Consider the following 21843-nt stretch of genomic DNA (forward strand, 5'->3'; position numbering starts at 1 on the left):
CTGATGGAGAAGGAAGCGGCGATGGGGTCCGCTCGGGCCTCGTCGCACGTCCCCGCTATCGGCTCGCACCTCGGGGCCGCCCTGCCCGGACCCTGAACACTGTGGAAGCCCTGGCGGCCGGACCGATCTCTCGGCTTCCCCCACAAGCCGCCATCTCCCCTCTACGTCCTCGATGTCTCCCCCGCTGTACGGAGTCTTCTTCGCCGCCTCCCTGCTCTCTTGCTCGCCGCCGCAGCTCTCCCGCCCCGCGGTCCGGTGGCGAGAGGTGTCCGGCATCCGTGTCGTCAGGCCACCCGTCTCCCCGGGCTGAGGAGCGGCGGAGGAGAGGCCGCTGGACCACCCGCCACGATGAAGGTGGAAGCGGGGGACAACTCCATGATCAATCTGTCTGTGCAGCAAGTGCTGAGTCTATGGGCTCATGGCACCGTCCTCCGCCACCTCACCGGTAACGGGGTGCGGGGGTGCAGGGTGGGGCGAGGGGTTGGGGAGCGGAGGGGAGGGCGAGCCCCGTGGCATACAATGGAGGGCGTGGGACCAGTGTGTGGGGTTGGCGGTGGTCTCCGTGTGTTAGGAGAAGGGTTGGGCGGTGGTTGTGTGCGTGGATACGTGTGTGTGCATACATGCCTATTTGTGAGCATGTACATGGTGTGTGTTTTCTTGGACGGGATGGGTTTGGCGCTGGTATGTCCAGGGAGACGAGAGAGAGCTGTGTGTTAATGTGTGGGAGGATGGTGTGTGTGCCCGGTGCCTGGTCTGCCTGCTGGAGTAAAGGGTTAAGGATGTCAGTGTGCTCACACACTTTTGTGTGTGTATATATCAAAAAGCTAATGGCATAGGGTATGTGCATATGAGTGAGTTGGTGGGTACCTCTGTGTGAGTAAAGAGTTGTAGAAAGCACGTGTGAATGTATAAATGTGTATGGAAAGCTGGAGTATATTTGGGGGAGTGGTTTTGCTTGTCTGGCTGTTTGGGTTTTTTTGGTGGATTTATGCTTATTGGCGTTTGACAGAAAGCGATAAAAAGAGCCCCCACCCACAGAGAAATGAATGTGAGAATTGGGGACTTCCGCCTCCCACCCCGAGTATAGCCCTATACAATGGGACCTGTGAGAGTTAATGAGGTGGCAGATGTCCCCTGACAAATGGGGACAATCTTAAACAACAGAGATTCTGAAAGACTGAGCTGTTCTGAAGAAATTCTACCCACCAAAAGGGTCAGATCTTCATCCTCCGTTAGGAAAAGGAGAGCTTTAGCAAGAACTTTCCCTGTTCAACCTCCTGCTTAAAAATGGGTGTGGACCACTGTGAGACCCAGGGCATAAAGTGGAGAGGTGTATCTTCACTCTTCTGTCTAGAGGTGAAGAAAAGCATAAGCTTCCAGCCCTGAATAAGCAGGGATTTGGTGTCAATAGCAGAGATGTTACTGAGTGTATTCCTTCTATCTGGTATAGGGGTATATTAGATGGTGACAGATTAGTGGAAAATGTTGAGTAAGGGGATATGATTGAAATATTTGTGAACCTATTCTAATATTTACGAAAGAGTATCATGCCATCTTTTTTTCTCCCTCTATAGCAATGATTGATTATTCTTTCAATCTATTCAAGGTGGAAGAAGTATGATGAAAATAGAGGTGGAGCTGAAGTTCAAGCTGTAGTAAAGCGACCATCTTAGGCTTTATCTTTCTTGTTCTTTTAAATTTCAGGATACTTTTTAATTTAATAAAGATGTTACACAGATTTATTCTTTATCTAATCTATGAACTTTTTAAGATGTCTGCCTCCAGGTTTTGGAGTGGTGGCACACTGATGCAACTCATTTTCTGGATAGTTATTTTTGCATAATTTTCATAAAAATACATCTTGTACTCTTAAAGGAAAAAGTTCACAATGGATTTAACTTTTCTTTGTGCCAGACAGCCTCTATAAAAATTCTTTTATTAGAGCATTATGCAATGTAGGCATTTATGAAATTCAGTGCTGTTAAGCAAGCAAGGCAGTTTTTTTTCTCGGTGCTTTTGCAATATAATAAGGGGTTGCACAAGGTATTTTTGATGTAGAATATATTTTTCTTGTTTAAAGAACATGAAAAATAATTACACATTGCAGTATTTCTGGAGAGTGTCAGTTGTAGTTATACTACAGTTTCTGAATTGGTGCTTAAATGCAGGCTATCCTTACAGCCATAAACTGTTCTGCTGAATGTTCTTATGGACTGTTGATAGTTAATAGCTGTTACTGATTCCGTCTTATGAGATTTTTAATATAATAATTTATATTAACAAATGGCTGTTAAACTTATATAAACTCTTTCTAAAATACTTACCAAAGTGAACAGTTCAGAAACTGAAATTCTGGTTTTCCATGCTAAGAAAATAGTTGTGTGAATGAGTTTGACTTGTTTGACTACTCGATTCATTCCCTTTTGCATCTCAGTACTGGGAAAAGGCATTAATAAATGTATAGTGTTCCATGAATATTTAAGAATGCTTTGTCTTTGGTTTTGGACTTCAAGTTGTGGTCTGGATATAGCTTTTAAGCTACACAAGTGAAAATTTAGATAACTAATGTTGATTATGTTACTGATAAAATTTTACAAATATGCAGAATCATTAAAAAATGCTTATTTCCCAAGACTTTCAATGGGAACCCAATAGGAACTCCAACCTAAACCAGGAATTGCTTCAAACATTAATAGTTTAATTTTGGTGGTGTTTTTCAAGGGGATGTTGACCATTATTTTCATACCAAGTAGCTGATTCAGGTTCAACATAGAAAAGAAATCCAGTCTCTCAGAGCACAAAATATCCACAAGCAGTTTAATTCCTCCCTCATACACATCACACCCTGTGACAGTTAAAGCTGCAAGCACTGTTTTTTTTGTAGCTGAACCTAGGCCACTAGCATGAGGTACTTTGCTCATATCTTCCTGCCTTCACTTGAGAGGTGCAGGTAAGGCTCTAGTAACTGTGTGAAGTGGCTTTTACCTTGTCCTATTTTACCTTTTCCAGCAAATCCCAGGAACGGCCCTTTCACATGAGTTGGTTATGCTTTAGAGCTGGAAGTAGATTAGGGTTTACTAGAGCAAGTCAGATAATCACTGACTCTGAAACAAATAAAAATAATCCTAATTTGAGTGCCCATTATATAAATAGATATTATTTAAGGAAGTAGCCTTTATATATATAAATATATATTATTTAATAAAGAACTTGGTAATATTTCTACTCTTCTTATAAATGATGTAGATATTTTGTTTATGTCTAGCAATTGTATGTTCCAAAGCTGTAAGCTTCTGGTCTGAGCAAGTTTTATATTAGCCACTGAGGGGGTGGGAAGACAATGTTGTTTACTCTGTGCCACTACTGTGCAAAGGAGTTCATGGAGAAAAAATAAACCAACACCACCATCATCAAAACCCAAACAAATAAAACCTCCAGGAACAACAAAATAAAACCAACAACCTTGTGTTGTAGTGTATAACTTCTAAAGGCAGAGACATCTTTCTCCTCCTACCTCCACCCCAGAGTCCTAAGGTGACGAGCTCAAGACCACAAACTGTTTTTATATACTTCAAAATAAAAAGGTCTATAGTTTTCAAGTGCTGGACAGTAATTAGTCTTGAATTTGTTGGAAGTACATTTATAAGAGATTATGGGTTTTGCACAGAAGATGCTCCTTACCTGTTGTGGTTTTTGTTTGGATTTTTTTTTTTAAAACTCCATCCTGTATTTGTCACCAGTTGTCCAGATTATGTCTTGGTCCCCTGTCCTGTAACTTGAGAGGATTAGTCTGTAACTTATAATTTAATGGCTCTTTAGCAAATGCTTCTCTTCCATTCAAGTGCAGCAAGCATGTTAGTATCTCTGAACAACAACTTGACTGTGTAGGCCTGTTAACTTGGAAAATACCAGTTAGCACAATAATTAAGGAAAGGTCCCAGTGATGAAGAAAATACTGTAGTATGTAAAAAGCCGAGTTACATCTGCAGGTGTAATATACTGTCACTTCCATCTGAGTGCTTTGAGTTTCTAAGGCTACAGGAATACAACATTGTACAGATTCTTAGTTCAAATTTCAATGTGTTGCCTTACTGACTTAAATTTATATCTCTGTATTCCCAGCATAGATATTTATTGCTCCACTTAACTATACCCAGCCTACCACTATTAGCCACGTAGATTAGAATCTCAAGAGAGATACTGTCTTCTGGAGTAATCAGTCTTGATTTGTGAAAGGCAATCATTATTCATTTGGCAGAACAAGCTAAAGGAAAAGAAAGGTGCTGAAGATTAAGTACTAAGGATATACTCCATGTTTACTGAAGCTGAGTGGCAATAGGACAGTGCATCCATTTATATAGATAATGTTTAAAAATATTAGCATTTATATACTTTGTGTGTTGACTTTGCATTTTTATTTGCCCAAAGTGAAAGTGTTGATGGAGTGCAACTTAAAGTGTTGATAAGATGGACGTGATAAGAATGCTATTCTAAACTGTAGCATGTTTTAAAGATTTTTTTTCTGGTCTTTAAGGTTGTGTGTGCCTACATTAATATATACATAATGTGTGTATACATATGTAGTTGATGCTGGCTGGACAACAGGTGCCCACCAAAGCTGCCATCACTCTCCCTCCTCAGCAGGACAGGAGAGAAAATATAACAAGAGGCCCATGGGTTGAGATAAAGACAGGGAGAGATTGCTCACCAATTACCATCATGGGCAAACCAGACTCCACTTGGAAAAAATTAGTGTAATTTGTTGCCAATCAAATCAGAGTAGGATAATGAGAAAATAAATGCAAATGTTGCAACACACAGCCATCCCTTCTTCCCAGGCTTAACTTTACTCCTGATTTCTTCACTTCCTTCTCCACCCCCTGCAGCAGTGCAGGGGGATAGGGAATGGGGGTTGTGGTCATTTCATCGCATGTTGTCTTTGCTGCCGCTTTCTCCTCAGTGGGGGAACTCCTCACACTCTTCTGCTCCAGCATGGGGTCCCTACTACAGGAGATAGTTCTTCACAGATTTCTCCAATGTGAATCTATCCCAGTGGCTGCAGGTCTTTGTGAACTGCTCCAATCTGGGTCCCTTTTATGAGGTGCAGTCCTTCAAGAACAAGCTGCTCCAGTGTGGGTCCCCTGTGGGATCACCCATCCTGCCAGTAAACCTGTTCCAGCATGGGCTCTTCTCTCCATGGGGCCACAGGTCCTGCGAAGAGCCTGCTTCAGTGCAGGCTTCTCACAGGGTAACAGCCACCTTCAGCCATCCCCCTGCTCCAGTGTGAGGTCCTCCATGGGCTGCAGGTGGATTTGTTCCACCATGGACCTCCATGGGCTGCAGGGGCACAGCCTGCCTTACCACGGTCTACCATGCATTACAGGGGAATCTGCTCTGGCAGCTGGAGTACTTCCTCCTGTCCTCCTTCGCTTACCCTGGTGTCTGCAAAGCCATTTCTCTCATGTATTCTTACTCCCTTCTCTGGCTGCAATTGCGCATGTGCAAAAACTTTTCTCCCTCTTAAGTATGTTATCTCAGAGGTACTACCACTGGGTTTGGCTTTGGTCAGGGGCAGGTCTCCCTTGGAGCCAGCTGGCATTGACTCTGCTGGACACAGGGGAAGGGTCTCAGAGCTCTGCACACACCATGCCCACTCCCCCACGCCTTGCTGTGCAAGCCCAGTACACTATAGTACATAAGCATAATGTATGTATGATGTATTTTATAGGTGTAAATACTGAAATTAACAAAGAAGTACTCTAAAACTGGAGTAATAGGGCATGAATTACAAGTTATTTGAGCTGTGCAGCTTTTCTCATAGAAAAAAGTCCCCACCCAAGTCAAGCCAATGGCAAGGAACATAAACTGAAAAGATTTAAGGTTTAGTGATTAAGTGCTAAGAATTTCAAGGAAACCTGAAAAATGGATCTCTGTTGTCCTGCTTAGAGAAGCTATGGCATCTGTGTGATAGATTGGATGTCACTGTGCTTGTAAGCTAGTAAATACTCAGTTTCCTAGTTCTCTGTATTTCTTGGAGAGCTGTGGGGTTTAATAAAAATAAGTTGTGGTTTAGCTATTTAAAGTAATTTGTTTACACTGACAGTAAGCTCTGAGACTTTTGGGATCAAGCAAAGAAAGTTGGGAGGGTTTTGAAAAATGTTATTCTTTTCATGTGTCTTTAAGGTAGCTGTATGAGGGCATGACTAAATAAACTGAGGCTAGGTTGGTATTTGGAGCTTTCTACCAGGTGAAGCTAAATCATTATTACCGTACTAGCAAAATACTCCATATGTGCTGCTCGTATCCCCAAAAGAGCCAGCTAATGAGTATAGTTACACAAGGACTGAAATTTGATAGTGTGTTTTTTTAATCAAGGTAGCAATGATCATATAAATAAGTTTATATCTCTGAAAGTATCAATCAGTATATAGAACATAAATAGTTGCACCAGCATGTTCTTAAGACACTTCAGTCTCACTTCCTCCTCCTTACAGCTATTGTGAATCTTTCAACTACTTGGTTATTTTTCAGCAACAGAAGTCTTGACCATTTGTGTTCAGGCATCTACATTCTCTTTCTCTGTTTTTCTCAGTGGCATCTGTCAGTGTTATTCCCAACCCATTCTTTGCTTCTTTCAGTCTGACTCTAGCACACTTTTCTGAAAGTCATTCTCATCATGGTTCTGGGGTTCGACAGTACTGAACTTCACAGGTTCTCAAACTCTTCCACTCAAATACCTCTGCATAAAGTTCTTTGCACTCAACCTGTCAGGGTAAGAATGACTATGTTGTCCTCTAGGTTTACAGAGCTTGAGGCCGCATCTAGATCGCTTAAAAGATTGGCTGTTCTCCCTACCTTGTTTATCCGTGTTAAACAGCTTATTCGGTTGTCTTCATCACTGGCCCAATTAATGAGCAGAAGTAAATAAACAAGTGTGTTGAACTACTAGGCATAAAAAAAAATAAACAAAGGAGGATAAGAAAGTAAAGGAAGGAAAAGTCATCCTAGGGAAGGTGCTCAAAAGCAATTTGTCATATTTCAGCTTCTAGGACTAATCATGCTTTGATGACATGAGGTGGTGTGGCCTAACAAAGTGGCCAACAGGTCATGGGAGGCAATTCTCCCTCTGCTCTGGTGAGACCCTACCTGAAGTACTGTGTCCAGCGATAGGGTCCCCAGCGTAAGAAGGACATGGACCTGGTGGAGTTGAGAGGAGGATCACCAGGGTGGACAGAGGGCTGGAGCATATCTCCTACGAACACAGACTGAGATAACTGGGGTGGCTCAGCCCGGAGAAGAGAAAGCTCTGGAGAAACCTTAGCCTTCCAGTACTTAAAGGGGGCCTACAAGAAATGTGGAGAGGGACTTTTTACAAGGGCATGTAACAATAGGACAAGGGGGAATGGCTTTAGGCTGAAACAGGGGAGATACAGATTAGTTATTAGGAAGTTCTTCCCTGTGAGGGTGATGAAACACTGGAATAGGTTTCCCAGAGAAGCTGTGCCTGCCCCATCCCTGGCAGTGTTTGAGGCCAGGTTGGGTAGGGTTTTGAGTAATCCTGTCTAGTGGAAGGTGTCCCTGCCATGGCAGGGAGATTGGAACTAGATGCTTTTTCAGGTCACTTCCAACCCAAACCATTCTGTGATTGTATGATACCTACTGAGGAAAATAAAGAAAATTCTTGGGTTCAGAAGAATTGCGAATATAGTCTCTTTCTAAATGTGTAGTGTGCAGCTGAAGAACATGAAACATTTATGTGAAATAGTCAATTGATAGGAGTCTTTGAATTACAGATCCTTCAGGTTTTTAACACTACTTTAACATTAAAAGATGACTGATGAAAGGTTGATAAATTATGATTATAAACGGCTCTGATCTTGTATGTTGTGTATGTTTGTGGAAGATTTGTTGCTGTGTTCCATTGAGTCTTTCACTAGAAAAACCAGTGTTGTAAGAGAAAGATATGATCTAAATCAAGGGTTAAGAAGCTTTGTGTGATCAAGTTCTCAATTTCTGTAATACCAGATCTTGAAATGCTACTCTCATGATGATTAGGTAAGCTATCATCCCAGAATATTTGAGTAGCGTAATTATTGCTTTTTCTTTTTTTGTATCAGGATGCAACAGTATAAGTTGTCTATTCATTGCTAATAACCATTCAAAATTAAAAAACCAGGAATGAATCTCTAGGAAATTAGAGGTATCTTGGTACTAAGGGGAGATGCTAAAATAATTCCCATAATGAGATCGAGTGGCAGATTTGTGCTTTGTTTCCAGGAAGACTTTTCCTTTCCTTTAAAAAAAAAATCCAGTTATTATTGCAGTAGATGAATAGATTCTTTAGCAAGAATGTGTGTGAGGGGAGGGGAAGGACAGAAAAACCCCTTCTAGTCTCTCTGCTCATACCTTGTCTAGTAACTTTGTAAAGGAAAGCTTTTCAGCCACATTCTTTTAACAAATTTAGGTATGTAAATTGGTAGAGAATAGATAATCTAAAGCATATGATCTTGATGAAGTTGTCAAATAAAAAGCACCTCCAAATGAAACATGGGGCTTTGAGCAACCTAGTCTAGTGGAAGGTGTCCCTGCCCATGGTAGGGGTGACAGTCTTTCAGGTCTCTTCCAACCCAAATTGGAAGTGATTCTAATTTGCTCTTTTACAGGATAAAGACAGCTAACTCCACTGCTTGCTGTGTCTCCCACCCCGCTGGCTGCCTTCTGCAGATAGGTGTGTCATAGGCTTGTATCCCTAACTCTTCTGTCTCTTTCCCAAATAAGCAAAGTTTCTTCTCTTCCTCCCTCTTATATCCCTGGACATGGTGTTTCCTCCATCCACCCTATTTAACTCCAACTCTTCTGAAGTGAACACCTACAATTTTTAGCATCTACAGTCAGTTTGGCAAAACTGTAGGCTATTTGTAATAAGAAGGTACTGGGTTATTGCAGGTATGTGTAACACTACCTGTATTTCTTGCATCACTGATGTTACAATGCTGTTGACTTGGAAATTTAAGCCTCTCTGAAGTGGTGGTTTATCGCTGATTTATTTAAATGCTACAGCTGCGTTTGTGTGGAGCAAGGAATATTTCTGGATGTTCCCTAATTTCCTTTTCAATGCATTCAGTCTGTGTTCCTTTTAAGAAGTAGGAGAAGAAAGCGCATACCAAAACCCTCATGTTTTTATTTCTTTATCCAACAGGACATTTGGGGCTGTTTCATTCCCATGTCTCCTGCCCTAAATATAAAGTGAGAGGTGATGATAATGTTCCTTGAGCTTTATTTGGAATGTAAATAAGACAAAAGATAGTTACTCTCAATGAAGCTATTTTGTTGTGCAAGGGTTTGTAAGTATTTTTGGTTTCTTAGTTACTCAGGAATAATTAGCCTTCCCATAATCTTTCCTCTTCTTCTAAAATTACAGTCTTCCTAAGACTGGAAATCAGTTGTCTTTTCCACCTGATGAGGATTGACAGTGAACACAAAGGATGATTTCCTAAAAGCTGATGCAGTGCCTAGTAAAGCCTGCGGAAATTACAGGGAATGATGGTGTCTGACAGAATCAGATTCCAACAGACTTTCTTGGCTCTGTTAGAAACTTTAAAGCTGCAATGGCTTTTTAGGAGAAACTGACTAAAAGTGCAGTGTCCTGGGACTGTCCCTCAGACATTTTTGCCGAGAGACAATATCAACAGCATTGCTTCTCCTTCCCATAGCATGTCTATGTATTGGCCGTTTGCTTCGGAATAACTGGCTACTGAATGTAGGCTGCGATAATCATACAGCTGAAGTATTAATTGAATGTAGTTTTACCATACTTCTTGCTGCTCTCTTGAGAGAGCCTTTTGATTACCATAATTTAGAGGACTTTTAAGTCCTATGACATAGTTCTGCCTTTTGTGCCTGTGTGAAAGGGGAAGGGTTAGCTACTGCTAAATGAAAAATCTTAAAACTCTGTACTATGTATATACATACAATATTGATACTGGACTAAAAGGACTTCAGTTACTGTGTAGCAACCATTCTTTCTCAGCATCCTTTCATGGTACGTTTTCTTTGAGCTGCTAAGTATTTTTTAAATTATCCAGTTGAGTCATATGACAGTCAAATGACTGATGTAAATCAAGCTGCAATAATTATCAGGCATAATCTATAACTATCCTGCTGTTATAAGGAAGCTGTGTGTATGTGTGTATATATATATATATATTTAAGGGGGAACTGCAGAAAAAAAAATCTGAATTGATGACAGTTTTCTGGGCTTATGTCAGTCAGGAAAATGTACCCCAGTTTGTGAATTTTGTGGTGATCTATACCTACTGTAGCTAAGTTGGCAAAACCCAAACCCTTCTTTTGTTGCATTTCCCCACCCTTCTGAGTTATAATGCGTCTTAGAAAATTGCCACCAAGCGAGAAAGATTCTTTAGTTCTTACGTAGCTTCATTGATGGTTCCCGCTCTTTTCTTTGAAGGTAATGTTCATGTCTGACAGTCTTCAGAGAAATGTTTGTACTCCACACATTCTCATGATCTCTTGTCCTTGCTTAGTAATTTAAATAGTAGTCACTACTTGTCCCTATGAAGTTCTCTGGTAAGCAATTAGAAGCAAGGAGTTAGATGTGTTAAAATTTCTTGTTAAAATTGTAGTGTTTTTATTTGTGCCTTTGAAGCTAATTTGATGGAACACTCTTATTATGGTTCCTGGGTGGATAAACCAAAGTCTTTAATCTCGGTTTTCTCATGTCATGTTACCTGACGTTGCCTCTTGTTAAAACAAACAGTGCCCACAAAAACAAACCAACCAACCCAAATAATTCTTCCCTTTCTTCCTCATTCAGTCTTTGTTCTAGAGAATATTTCATTCTGCAGGCGTACTTACAATACCTAGTGAGAAATTGCAATTAACAATTAAAAGAATGATGGACTTCTTTTAATTATTTGGATTAAAATGGTGCCAGAATCCTTTTTTATAATTTTTTGGTCATAATAGTTACTGCTTTATGATAGACTGCTAAAAGGGGAAGGTGTCTTGAGCATATGCTGATATTATCCCATTGATTCCTTTTAAGATGGAAATAGTATTGCTTTTCTCTTGTTGTTGATGTATGCAATGTTTAAAAGTTTCTTACTTGTAAACTTCTTGTCTATGAACTATTAACCCTTTATTTGACTGCTTTCTTTCAGAGATGTGGTACTGGGTCTTCCTCTGGGCTCTCTTCTCCTCTCTCTTTGTCCATGGTGCTGTGGGAGTATTAATGTTTGTGATGCTGCAGAGGCATAGGCAGGGGAGACTGATCTCTGTCATTGTGGTCAGCATTGGATTTCTGGGCTCTGTAACAGGAGCAATGATAACCAGTAAGTCTGCCTCTTGTTTTGTGTTTCTTTCTTGTTTTATATCCAATTTCTAAATGGTGGGGGGAAGCCCTAAAAAAAACAAACAAAAAAACCCAACAAAACCCAACCTCCCTTCCAAAAAAAAACCCAAAAAACCAAAAAACAACCCCCCCCAAACCCCAAATCCACTTTTTATTTATTTTATTTTTAGTAATTTAATTGTTTATTAAGGATTTTTCCTTAGGTATATAGCTATCCTAATGATAATGACAGCTGAATTGCTCTTCTGTTGTGTAAAGGTAACTACTGTAAATTGTCAGGGGAGTGCAGAAATCATCCTACTCTTTGATTTTGCACATTTGGTACCAAGCTATTCAGAAGGTGTATGCTCAGCATGTAATATCTGTTTGAGACCAGGAAGAATGGTCGTGTCCTACCATACCTGTTGCAGATTTATTTACTTATTTTTATTTTTTTTTGTCAGAGATTTCTGATCAAGATCATCTCTTAGTACCCTTAAAGCTAAGAGTTTCTTTAGAAAATGAGGTCCTGATTCCATTGGTTGCCAGGCTGAATTCCTGCTTGTTTCATTGGGCCTGCTGGAGATTTTTAAATTGCACCTGGATAGGATGTAGCTGTTTTAAAAGAAATAAAGGTGCAATGTCGGTAGTGATTTACAGCTAAGAAAATCCATTTGCTTGGGGAAGTTACACTTGGCTCATGAATTTGAAAGGACTTTCCAGGCTTGGGTTAGACGTAATGTTACTTTCTACTTTATTTGGGGTAGGGAGGAAAGAGAGAGGAAGGCCATTAGACCCCTCCAACTCATACCCCCCAGCTGTGCTGTGTTCAAGGTAAAATGTTCTTTAACAAGGGCCATCTGTTGCAGAATTTCTTATGGTGTTAGGCAAATGCCTACCACTTAAGATACATTTTAAATATTTTTTTTTAATTTCTTGCTATTGTATCCATAGATAAGCTGCTAACCATTTTTCTGTTAAAGCAGCCTACAGTAAAGTTCACAGAGCTGCAGTTAAAACTTGTGCTTTCTGCAATGTTTAATAACTGGTATAAGTGTTTTATATAGTGAAAGGCAGAAATGTTACACCTGATCAAATGCGGACCACAAGTGATATTGTTTTGAGGAAATGCTGCTTAGCTGTTTTCATCTAGAGTTATTGATATCAGATACTGTTTTCCCCATCTTTCATAAGAAAACTCATTATCCATATCAATACTGAAATAAATGCCATAGGATCAGTAGGACAGTTTGGCTTTATCATATCCAGCTTATCTAACTTACAGACTACAGTAGCTTTCCCAAGCAAATAGGAGCATGGCGAGTTTTCTGTTTGTGGGGAAGAAAATAAGTAGTTATTGTCTGAAAGAAGGCTGATAAGGAGTTCTCAACATTAAAATAAATGGGTTGAACAGGGCCTGTGGTAATCTGAGAAGTAGTTTCAGCCCAAATATCTTCAGTGTGGTTGACAAGATGAAAGACTTCTGAGAGTAAGGAGCTGTAAATCTAGGAATCCTCATATAGTCTGTATAGTCTGTATAGTTCTGCCTTTCATTCCCATTTTTGTGTACTGCCCAGGTGACCAGAGCAGTGGTATTAATTCAGTTTACTCATATACACAAGTGATTTGTGACAGATTATTTCTTATTGCTACTGAAAGTCCTTCTTCTTGCCTGTTGGTTTTCAAGATTAAATAAAAATGCAAATTTCATTGAAAGTTTCATTAAGACTTTCCTCAAAAGGCTGTTTTAATTGCTGTATATTTGTCAGCCTAGAAGAATGTCCATCATAACATAGTATGGTTCAGTACAACTCTACTTTTTTTTTTTTCCCCTAAGGTGAGGTGGAACCAGTTCAGTGCCTTACATTACGTGTTATGTCAATTTTTGTGCTATGATTAAAATGGCAGTGGCCCAGTTACAAGGTCTGTCATACATGGGCATTTCTTAAGAACTGAAAACAGGAAATGTGATGCTGGGACATCCAAACAAAGATTTCTGGAAGACCAAGAAAGCCTGTGGTGGGAAAGGTCTATGTTCACTGTTATTAAAATTAAAGTACTTTATGTCTTTTATCTATGCATAAAAAGAGGAGCAACACAGTTGTATGTTTAGTGTCTTGTTTTGAAGGTCAAAACATTAAATAAGTAGTACTGTTTACGTGTAAATTCACCTGAATTTCTTAGCTTAGACTATAGACTCATTATATTCCCAAAGATTTTGTATAGAGCATTTGCAACGTGGTGAGCCAAATACTTTCAGGTATTTTTATTTCTAGACAGCACCGAATTACTTCATACTGAAAGAAATTCTGTGGGGAGCTTCTGGAGACAAATTATGGTGATAAAATATTAAAGAGAGGATTTTTAATAGATGTTGTGTTGCAAACTGGGATGCAGGTTGAAATATCTAGTTGTTTAGTTACGCCTGAACCAGTGTTTAAGAAACTAAAATAGCAAGCTGGCTTCAATTTGCATTTTGTATTTCCAGTCATCTGCATCATTTGTGTATGTGAATGAATGTAGTGTGTAGATGATTAAGTAGTGCAAGTTTAATGTTGCTCAGGTAGAGCTTTCAAACTGTCTGGCCTTTTGGGATCTTCTCACGAGCATATAGCAGAGCAGCAAACTCCTCGCTTTCTAGGCTGTCATGGTTTAAGCCCAGGGAGCAACCCAGAACCACGCAGCCGCTCGCTCACTCTCCCCCTCCACTTCATCCCCCTGCTGCTGGAGGGATGGGGGGGGGAATCGAAAGAATGTAACTCCCATGGATTGAGATAAGAGCAGTCCAGTAACTAAGGTATAACACAAACCGCTACTGCTGCCACCAATAATAATAATGATAAAGGAAATAACAAGGGAAGAGAATACAACCGCTCACCACCCGCCGACCAATACCCAGCCCAACCTGAGCAATGATCTAGCCCTTTGGGGTAACTGCCCCCAGTTTATATACTGGACATGATGTGCTGTGGTATGGAATACCTCTTTGGCTAGCTTGGGTCAGGTGTCCTGTCTCTGCTTCATCCCAGCTTCCCCTCCCCCCTGGCAGAGCATAAGACTCAGAAAGTCCTTGGTCAGAGTAAACATTACTTGGCAAAAACTAAAAACATCGGTGTTGCCAGTGTTGTTCCCAGGTGGAAAGTCAGAAACACAGCACTGCACCAGCTACTAAGAAAAGGAGAAAAATGACTGCTACTGCTGAGCCCAGGACATAGGCTTTGAAAAATTATGTAACTTAATGTTATCAAAAAAGTTATAAAGAATTTACTGAATAGTAGGGGGTACTGCCGACCTTCCCTCCCCTCCCCAAAACAAAACAAAAAAAAGCCAACCAAAAAAACCCCAAAACATAACAGAACCCCAAACCCCCCAAACCCAACCAAGATCAGATAAATGTCAGGCAGTTTGAGGCAGGTATTTTATCTTTATTTTATCCAGAATGGTCTGTCCTTCGTCCTTTCTGCAAGCACACTCCTTTTTTGTGACAAATTCTCATTTCCCTCATTGGCCTATTGTACTGTACTTTGGCTTTATACCAATTGTGCTGGGTTATGCATTACAGGCTGTATTGCACACAGTTAATTGAGGAGTATAAATACATAATTATTAAGCTACTGCTTCTTAATGTTTTTATTATTGTTATTTTCCAGAATATCTCAATATTTTCTCAAGAAGCCAAAAATTTCCATTGTTGATTAACTTATAGCATCAAATTCTGGTATCCCAAATTAGCCAATTTCAATTCACTTTCAGAATTCAATCACCCAAGTAATTTTAATATCAGTACTAGGCTCAATCTGAAGGATCTCTTTCAATTTTTGACAGCAGATAGTCACAGAACAAATGGAAAGGTTTATCCAAGGCAACTGAGTGAAATACCATAAGGCTGCCCTTTTGGTGAGATATTTCTGGCGAAATAGACTTTATAGGATATGGTTTGGGTTTTTAAAAACAAGACCAAACCCAAAACAAAAACCACAACACCACATGACAAAACACACAACCCATCCACAACCATAAATCAATAAATGAAATCCAAAGCTCACTTAATTGTCTGATAGTGTTTGTTAATGCTGTTACAGCCACAATAACTAGTGAATTCTACTCTTCTTAAAACATTTGTAAATATGAGTTGTTACTTTTTCTAAGTAACAGATGACTCAGATACAAATTGTACTTTCAGAAAATCTGTTGAGACTTCATGTATTTCCATGTCACTAATGGGTTTTTGATCACTTCAGCTGACTATTTCTGTTAGTGACTTTGCAAAAACAAGGAAATTCCAACTTTTTTTTTAACTCTTGCCTATAATTTAAAAGGAATGGTGGTGGCTTTTCAGCTTGAGGCTGAAAAAGCCTCTGTGATCTTTGGAAGCATTTAATTATGATTAGATAGCATCCGAGACCAGATATACTGAAAGTCTATAATTAAATTTTGGGTTTGGTCTTCAAAAAAAAAAAAAATCATTCTGAAAAAATTGATAAACTTAATGTTTGTTCTGTAGGCAAGAAAAGCAAACACTGTATAGAAAACACTAGTTCAGAAACTATTAAATAAAAGCTTCATTTTACATGAACTTTTGAGGTTTAGATTCAGTAGCATTTTTACCTGTGGACACAGCTGTATACAAGCCTGTATTTCTTTTCTGAGTGAACATTTTAGTATCCTTAAGTGTCAGAAGTTGTTTGAGCAGGAAATATTATTTGTTATTAGCATGTTATTGTTTTGACTGATTGATACAAAGATTGCATTTGTTCCAAGATATCACAGCTGTACCTGTGACTTCCGTTCTTCAAATACATGTGATACATTCAGTATGCAAAAGTAGAGGGGAGTTAGTAGCACCTGAATTTGTTTACAGTACAGTATTTTGTTTCTGGTTTATCCTGGCCATTTCATATTGGTGAGAAAGCTCACCAATCATATTCATGGATACATACACATAGATCCTCTCATACACTTTCATGGATAACAATGCAATACTTTGATACTTTTCATATTTTGCATGATTTGCTAAATACTTGTTAACAATTTGGTACTTTAAGTCTAAACTGGCACACTATGACCAGGTTATACAACTGAAATGTTAAATGACGCTAAGAAATTTGTAATTGTTTGCAGTTATTTTGTAGACTCTAGCAGTTTGTCTGTTGTCTTCTCCCTGTCTGCCTATGCAAGCACAATTAAACTACACTTTAAACTCAGTCAGTTTTTAGGGGATTTTTTACATTTCAAATTAGCAGAAGGCAAAAATGTAAAAAAAAAAAAAACAAAACCAAAAACCCAAACCCCAGACAAAAAAACACATACAAAAAAAAACCTCCCCAAAACAACAAAAACCACCCTCAAAACAAAGCCAACCAAAAAACAAAGCCAACAAAAAGCCAAAAACAAACCCAGGCAAACTTTTGAAGATGTCTACAGGGAAATGACAAGATTTAATTTTTTTAAATCAAACTGATATTGTAAAAGTTAATCTGGTTCAGTTGGGAAAATCATTCCTGATGGACTTGTATAGCTAGAAAAATACGAGCAAGGCTAATAATTCTATAATGCAATGAAGTAATACAGAGCTTGCGAATGTTCCATAATTAGGTGATGCATAGACATAGTAAATAATTTGTTATATTTGGATTTTACTGTGTTTTGATCATTGTTTTTCTTGTGATTCTTAGGTGCTGCAGTGGCTGGAATTTACAGAGTAGCAGGAAAGAATATGGCTCCCTTAGAAGCTCTTGTCTTTGGTGTTGGACAGACAGTACTGACGTTAATTATATCATTTTCAAGAATTCTTGCAACGCTTTGAGACTTACGTAGAAGGGGAAAAAATCAACTAGTTTAAAGAAATTCTTAATCTGAGGAGAAGCTTCCTGAAAATGGATTCACCAGCTTGCGAACTTGAATCTAGTGCGAGAGAAAGGAAGCTATGTGGAACATGCACTACAAAGCTGGAGGTTCAGTCAAATGAGCAGACTGTCCTCTAGTGTCTGAACTGTTGTACTTCTGCACTGCGCCTTAACGTGCCTCAGTCATAGGCAAGGTGCAATCCTTGTGTGCGAAGTTGACATAAAGCACCTTGAATAGCTGCCAGTCAGGTTAATGCTGAGTGATGGGATCATTGTTCTTAACAGTGTTGTAATAAAATAAAGGGATGCTCCTGAAAATTTCTGTACATGCCAAATTTGGAGTTTAATTCTTAACTGTTGGCTGCGTAAGCTTTGAAGTTGTAGTTGTAGAAGGATGCTGTGAGCATACACTTGAATTCAGGTAAAATAGCAACTGACTTTTGTATTAAGCAGAATCTCTTTGGCAAAAAGGTAAAAAAAAAAAAAAGTAAAATTGAAGCAATGTGCAGAGAAACAGCAAGATTCAGTTTTCTTAAAACGAACTTCTTCAGCATTCGTAACAACTGAACAACTGTTAGGTCTGTTTCAAAGATGAATTTTTGGGGCTTAAGAATGACAGCTTTAGCAACCCTTTTAGCACCAATGTAATTAGCACTATGTGTAGAAGGGCTCATGGCAGTTTTCTGAAGCTCAGCACATAATTTCTTCATGGGTTTAGCTTGTTAGAAATCAGTAGTTTTAGGAGACTGTATGCGGGTTACTAAGTACAATCTGTTGTGTATTCACAAACGAATTTTAAGTTGATGCTTTCCTTGAAATTATTTTGTCTTAAACATACAGATTGTTACCAGCCCTTCTGAAAGCCTGAGAAAGGTTACTTACTAGTAATAAGCTCCCTGTATTTATTTAAGCACTGGTAGGACTCTTAACCCTACATGTATTCTTTAAAGAACACACAAATATAACAGACTTTAAGAGAATACACCTATGAGGAAAATGGAAAGGGATAAAAATATGACCTACTGGTTTTCTACCGAACAAAAGTATTAAGTTTAAAATAGTTACTATACACCAAAATTTTTTAAAGTGGGGCAGCACTAATGTATTTACTACCTTGTTTCTGAACACTTTGTATCTTTGGAAAGATTAAGGTACCTGGAACATTCAAATACTTAGTTTTCAGTAGAGTTTGTGCTTTTCTAGTCTAAAAGGGACAGTAGTGTTGTGCATGTGAAATGTCTTAAATGTGAATGTTTTGGAGTGAATAGAAATTTTAAGTCTAATTACTAATTATTTATGAAACACAAAATTTAAAGGACACAAAGTTCTGTGTGAGGAATAAAGCGTCTTTTAGACCTTTCCTCAACTGAATGCTTTTCAGCAGTTACTTTTTAATGCTGGCAGGAAGAGTAAATTGCTGAAAAGTGATGTTGTTAAGATGTCAAAAAGACTTTCAGGGCTGTTGAAGCCACTGGGACCAACTGCAAAACTGAAAGAATATGGTTAAAATATAACTTGCAATCCAGTCATATTGCCTAGTGCTTCAAAATGTTAATAATTAATTAGCCTGTCTGCCTTTTTTTTCATTTCACATGAACTGTTTTTGGTTGGTTGTTTTTTAAGTATTAAGTATGTTAATATTATTTGTTTTCTTTTAAAGTATATGTCGTCTTTGGAAAATGTAGAGAGTTATGTCTTTGCAGGGAACAAGGTGACATACAGGTTTGTAAATCTTTTCAGTATTATTTTTGTCTTTGAATTGCTTTAAAAAATGGCTGAATATATACCTTTTTAATGTCTTCAAAAAGTGTATTTTTCATGGTTTTGGGTTTTTTTTGGTCTGTGGCTTTTGTTTTGTGCTGATACTTTTTGGCATATAACAATCATTGCACTTTAGCAGACAATGAAATTATTACTTCTGTAAAAGGCAATTTAAACTTCTCCCCATTGTCTTAAATTATGAGAAAACTGGTTTCAGGTGTTTAAGTCAAATTGAATAATAAAATAATTGAACGTATTTCTCCTAATGTGCCTTGTTACATATATTTTTAGGGGAGAGGATTTAAAACACCACCAAATTATATCTTCATTTTTGTTCTATTTTTGTTATTTCTGGTTAATTTGGTTATTTGATATGTCTTACTCAATAGACATTAAAACGTTTGTCTGACAACCTAGAAAGTGTTTGTCTGGATCAAACCCAGGTGTTTCATGAAGCACTGTATTCAGTAATTTAGATTGCCTCCTGACTTTAACTCACACTGCAACTTCTTCGTACTTTCCAGTTTCCTGGAGCATCTTGACTCTTCTTCATTGCAAGAGGCTGTTGTGCTACCACTGATCAATGGCTTGCTGTCTTTCACCAAGTTAAACTATAACACTGCTATTAATGAAATGCATACACAAAGCTTTTCTTGATGAACTTCATCATTTTAATTGCCGTGCCAGTGAAATTGTTGCCATTATAACCTTTCCCCTTTGAAAAGGAGAGATCTTTGCAAATATCAAGTTATGCCTTCTGCCAAATAATTTTTATCATTGTAATAACTTCTACAACACTGTTAGGTGCTTAGTTGTCTCTGCTTTATATGGCTGTATTGCCTTGCACAGTGAATAGGCAGATAATGTAATGCCTAAGTGGCTTAAAAGAGAAGTATTTGATAGAAAATTGTTTTTAACTATTTCTTGTGAGGAATATATGAGGACAGATAGGTTGTCAATGAAGTAGTATTTGATCATACTATGAACTTAACTGTGTGATAACTCCAGTAGTAGAAGGAAGTGTAAGTGGCCTTATGTCTATGATAGTTTGAAGTTTCATTCCACGTCCTTAGAAACAGTATTGTTTAACATAAGGTGCTCCAGTGAGTGCAATGTATGCATATATGTATTGTTTATATATGAATAATGTTTTTGCGGTGTGTTTGATACCTTATGGATGCTAGAAATCGAAATAACTTTTCCAAGAAAGAAAAAATTATTTCAGGTAACTGGTTTTGGCTTTATTGATTTTATTTTTGGTTTCATTTTGTTTTGTTTTTGTGGGGGTTTGTGTTTTTTTTTTTGTGGTTTGGTGTTTTTTTTGTTTTTTGGTTGTTTTTTGTTTTGTTTTCCTCTTGTTATTAGGCTACAAAGATATCTTGTGTGTGAATGGCACCAATGGTACTCTGATTCCCTTTGGACAATACAGTGTTGTGCAGATGTCCACACAAGATCTTTTAGCACTATCTTCAAGTAGCTCTGCCTGTCTCTGCATTGTATCAGTAGGCACATTCTGCATTGTGAATGATTAATTTCTAGTGAGGAACAAATAATGCATCAACACAATTTAATCTTTGGAGGAGAGGGAATACTGAATATAATATTCAAAGTGAAGAAGCTTCTACTGCTTTGTTAGAAGCTGTTATTGTTAAGGATTTACACATTCTACACACTTCCGATTTTTAATGTGATCATAGAACCAGAGAATTGGAGGTTGAAAGGTACTTCAAGGATCACCTGGTCCAACCTTTCTTGGTAAAAGCACAGTCTAGACAAGATTTCCCAGCACCCTCTCCAGATGAATCTTAAAAGTGTCTAACACTGGGGAATGCACCACTTCCCTGGGTACATTATTCCTCTGTCTGATTGTTCTCATTGTGAAAAATTTTCCTCTTATGTCCAACTTCAGTCTTTTCAAGAGTATCTTGTACCCCTTACCCCTCATCTTTTCCATGTGACACCTTGTAAAAAGGGAGTCTTCATCTTCTTTGTAGATAAAGGTCTCTCCTTGAGCCTTCTTTTCTTAAGGCTGCGCTAACCCAGCTCTCCTAGCCTCTCCTCACACAGCAGGCTTCCCAGTCCTCTGAACGCCTTTGTGGCCCTTCTCTAGACCCTCTCCAGCCTGTCCACATCTTTTTTGCATAGTGGGGACCAAAACTGAGCACAGTATTCCAGGTGTGCTTGACAAGCAATAATGGATACCAAGCTCCACAATATTGTGATTGTTACAGCTAAGGCTATCACTAACTGTTATTACAAAGCAGTTTTTCTTGGTGTGCGAGTAGCAAGAAGTCCAGAAGTGCCTCATTCCTGGTTGGCACCTGTATGAGGAGCAGTCATCTATGCATTCCAGGAACTTGACAGATGACATGTGAGCTGCTGTATTGTTTTTCCGACATATATCTGGGTAGTTGAAGTCACCCATAAGAACCAGCTTCTGTTGACCCAAAGCTTGCTGAAGTGATGCAAATATTGCTCCATTGGCTCCCTTGTCTTGGCTTGGAGATCAGTAGCAGATGCCTATGGTAAGATCGCTTTAGAGATGACAGCTCTAATCTTGAACTGGAGGCATTTGATAGGATTTCTACAATTGCTGAGTTGACTTCTATACATTCAAGGTTTTCCTCAAAGCAGAGTATAATTCTTCCTTCTCTTCTTCTCTGCCTGTCTTTGTAAAGCAGCCTATAGCCATCCATCACAATCCTCAGATCGTGTGATCATTCATGTTTTAGTTATTCCTATGATATCATAAATTCCTGTCCAGATGCAGAGTTCCAGTTCCTCCTGTTTTTCCCCCAGGCTGTGTGCGTTGGTATACATACACTTGAGGTGGCTGGTCTTCTGGTTCTTACCTTTGGAGCAGCTAAGGAACATTTGTCACTGCTC

The 21843-nt window shown here is 38.8% G+C and overlaps 1 protein-coding gene across 5 annotated transcripts; it reads left to right on the forward strand.

Annotated features, from left to right (window-relative positions):
* The first annotated feature begins 312 nt into the window (after positions 1-312).
* Positions 313-20226, forward strand: TMEM170B (transmembrane protein 170B). 5 transcript variants are annotated; one of them, XM_061449460.1, is made up of 4 exons: positions 313-445; positions 11181-11351; positions 15176-15247; positions 17026-17162. In XM_061449460.1, the coding sequence occupies exons 1-3, from the start codon at positions 349-351 to the stop codon at positions 15232-15234; spliced, it is 327 nt and encodes a 108-aa protein (XP_061305444.1). In that variant the 5' UTR covers positions 313-348; the 3' UTR covers positions 15235-15247; positions 17026-17162. The 5 variants fall into 5 exon arrangements, with proteins under 5 accessions (XP_061305444.1, XP_061305446.1, XP_061305443.1 ...); XM_061449462.1 differs by lacking the exons at positions 15176-15247; positions 17026-17162 and adding an exon at positions 19482-20226; XM_061449459.1 differs by lacking the exon at positions 15176-15247 and having other exon boundaries at positions 17026-17752.
* The last annotated feature ends 1617 nt before the right edge of the window (positions 20227-21843 follow it).

The sequence above is a fragment of the Pezoporus flaviventris genome, unplaced genomic scaffold (genome assembly GCF_033815535.1).
Source record: "Pezoporus flaviventris isolate CSIRO_AGI_PZ_B2104156 unplaced genomic scaffold, CSIRO_AGI_Pfla_v1 ptg000007l, whole genome shotgun sequence".
NCBI lineage: Eukaryota > Metazoa > Chordata > Aves > Psittaciformes > Psittacidae > Pezoporus > Pezoporus flaviventris.

What these genes read in the sequence shown, in the direction of transcription:
- TMEM170B (XM_061449458.1), top strand. Translation starts at nt 349, where the DNA reads ATGAAGGTGGAAGCGGGGGACAACTCCATGATCAATCTGTCTGTGCAG. An exon ending in CGTCCTCCGCCACCTCACCG is followed by an intron (nt 446 to 11,180) that starts GTAACGGGGTGC and finishes GCTTTCTTTCAG; the next exon opens with AGATGTGGTACTGGGTCTTC. An exon ending in AACAGGAGCAATGATAACCA is followed by an intron (nt 11,352 to 11,814) that starts GTAAGTCTGCCT and finishes TTTTTTTGTCAG; the next exon opens with AGATTTCTGATCAAGATCAT.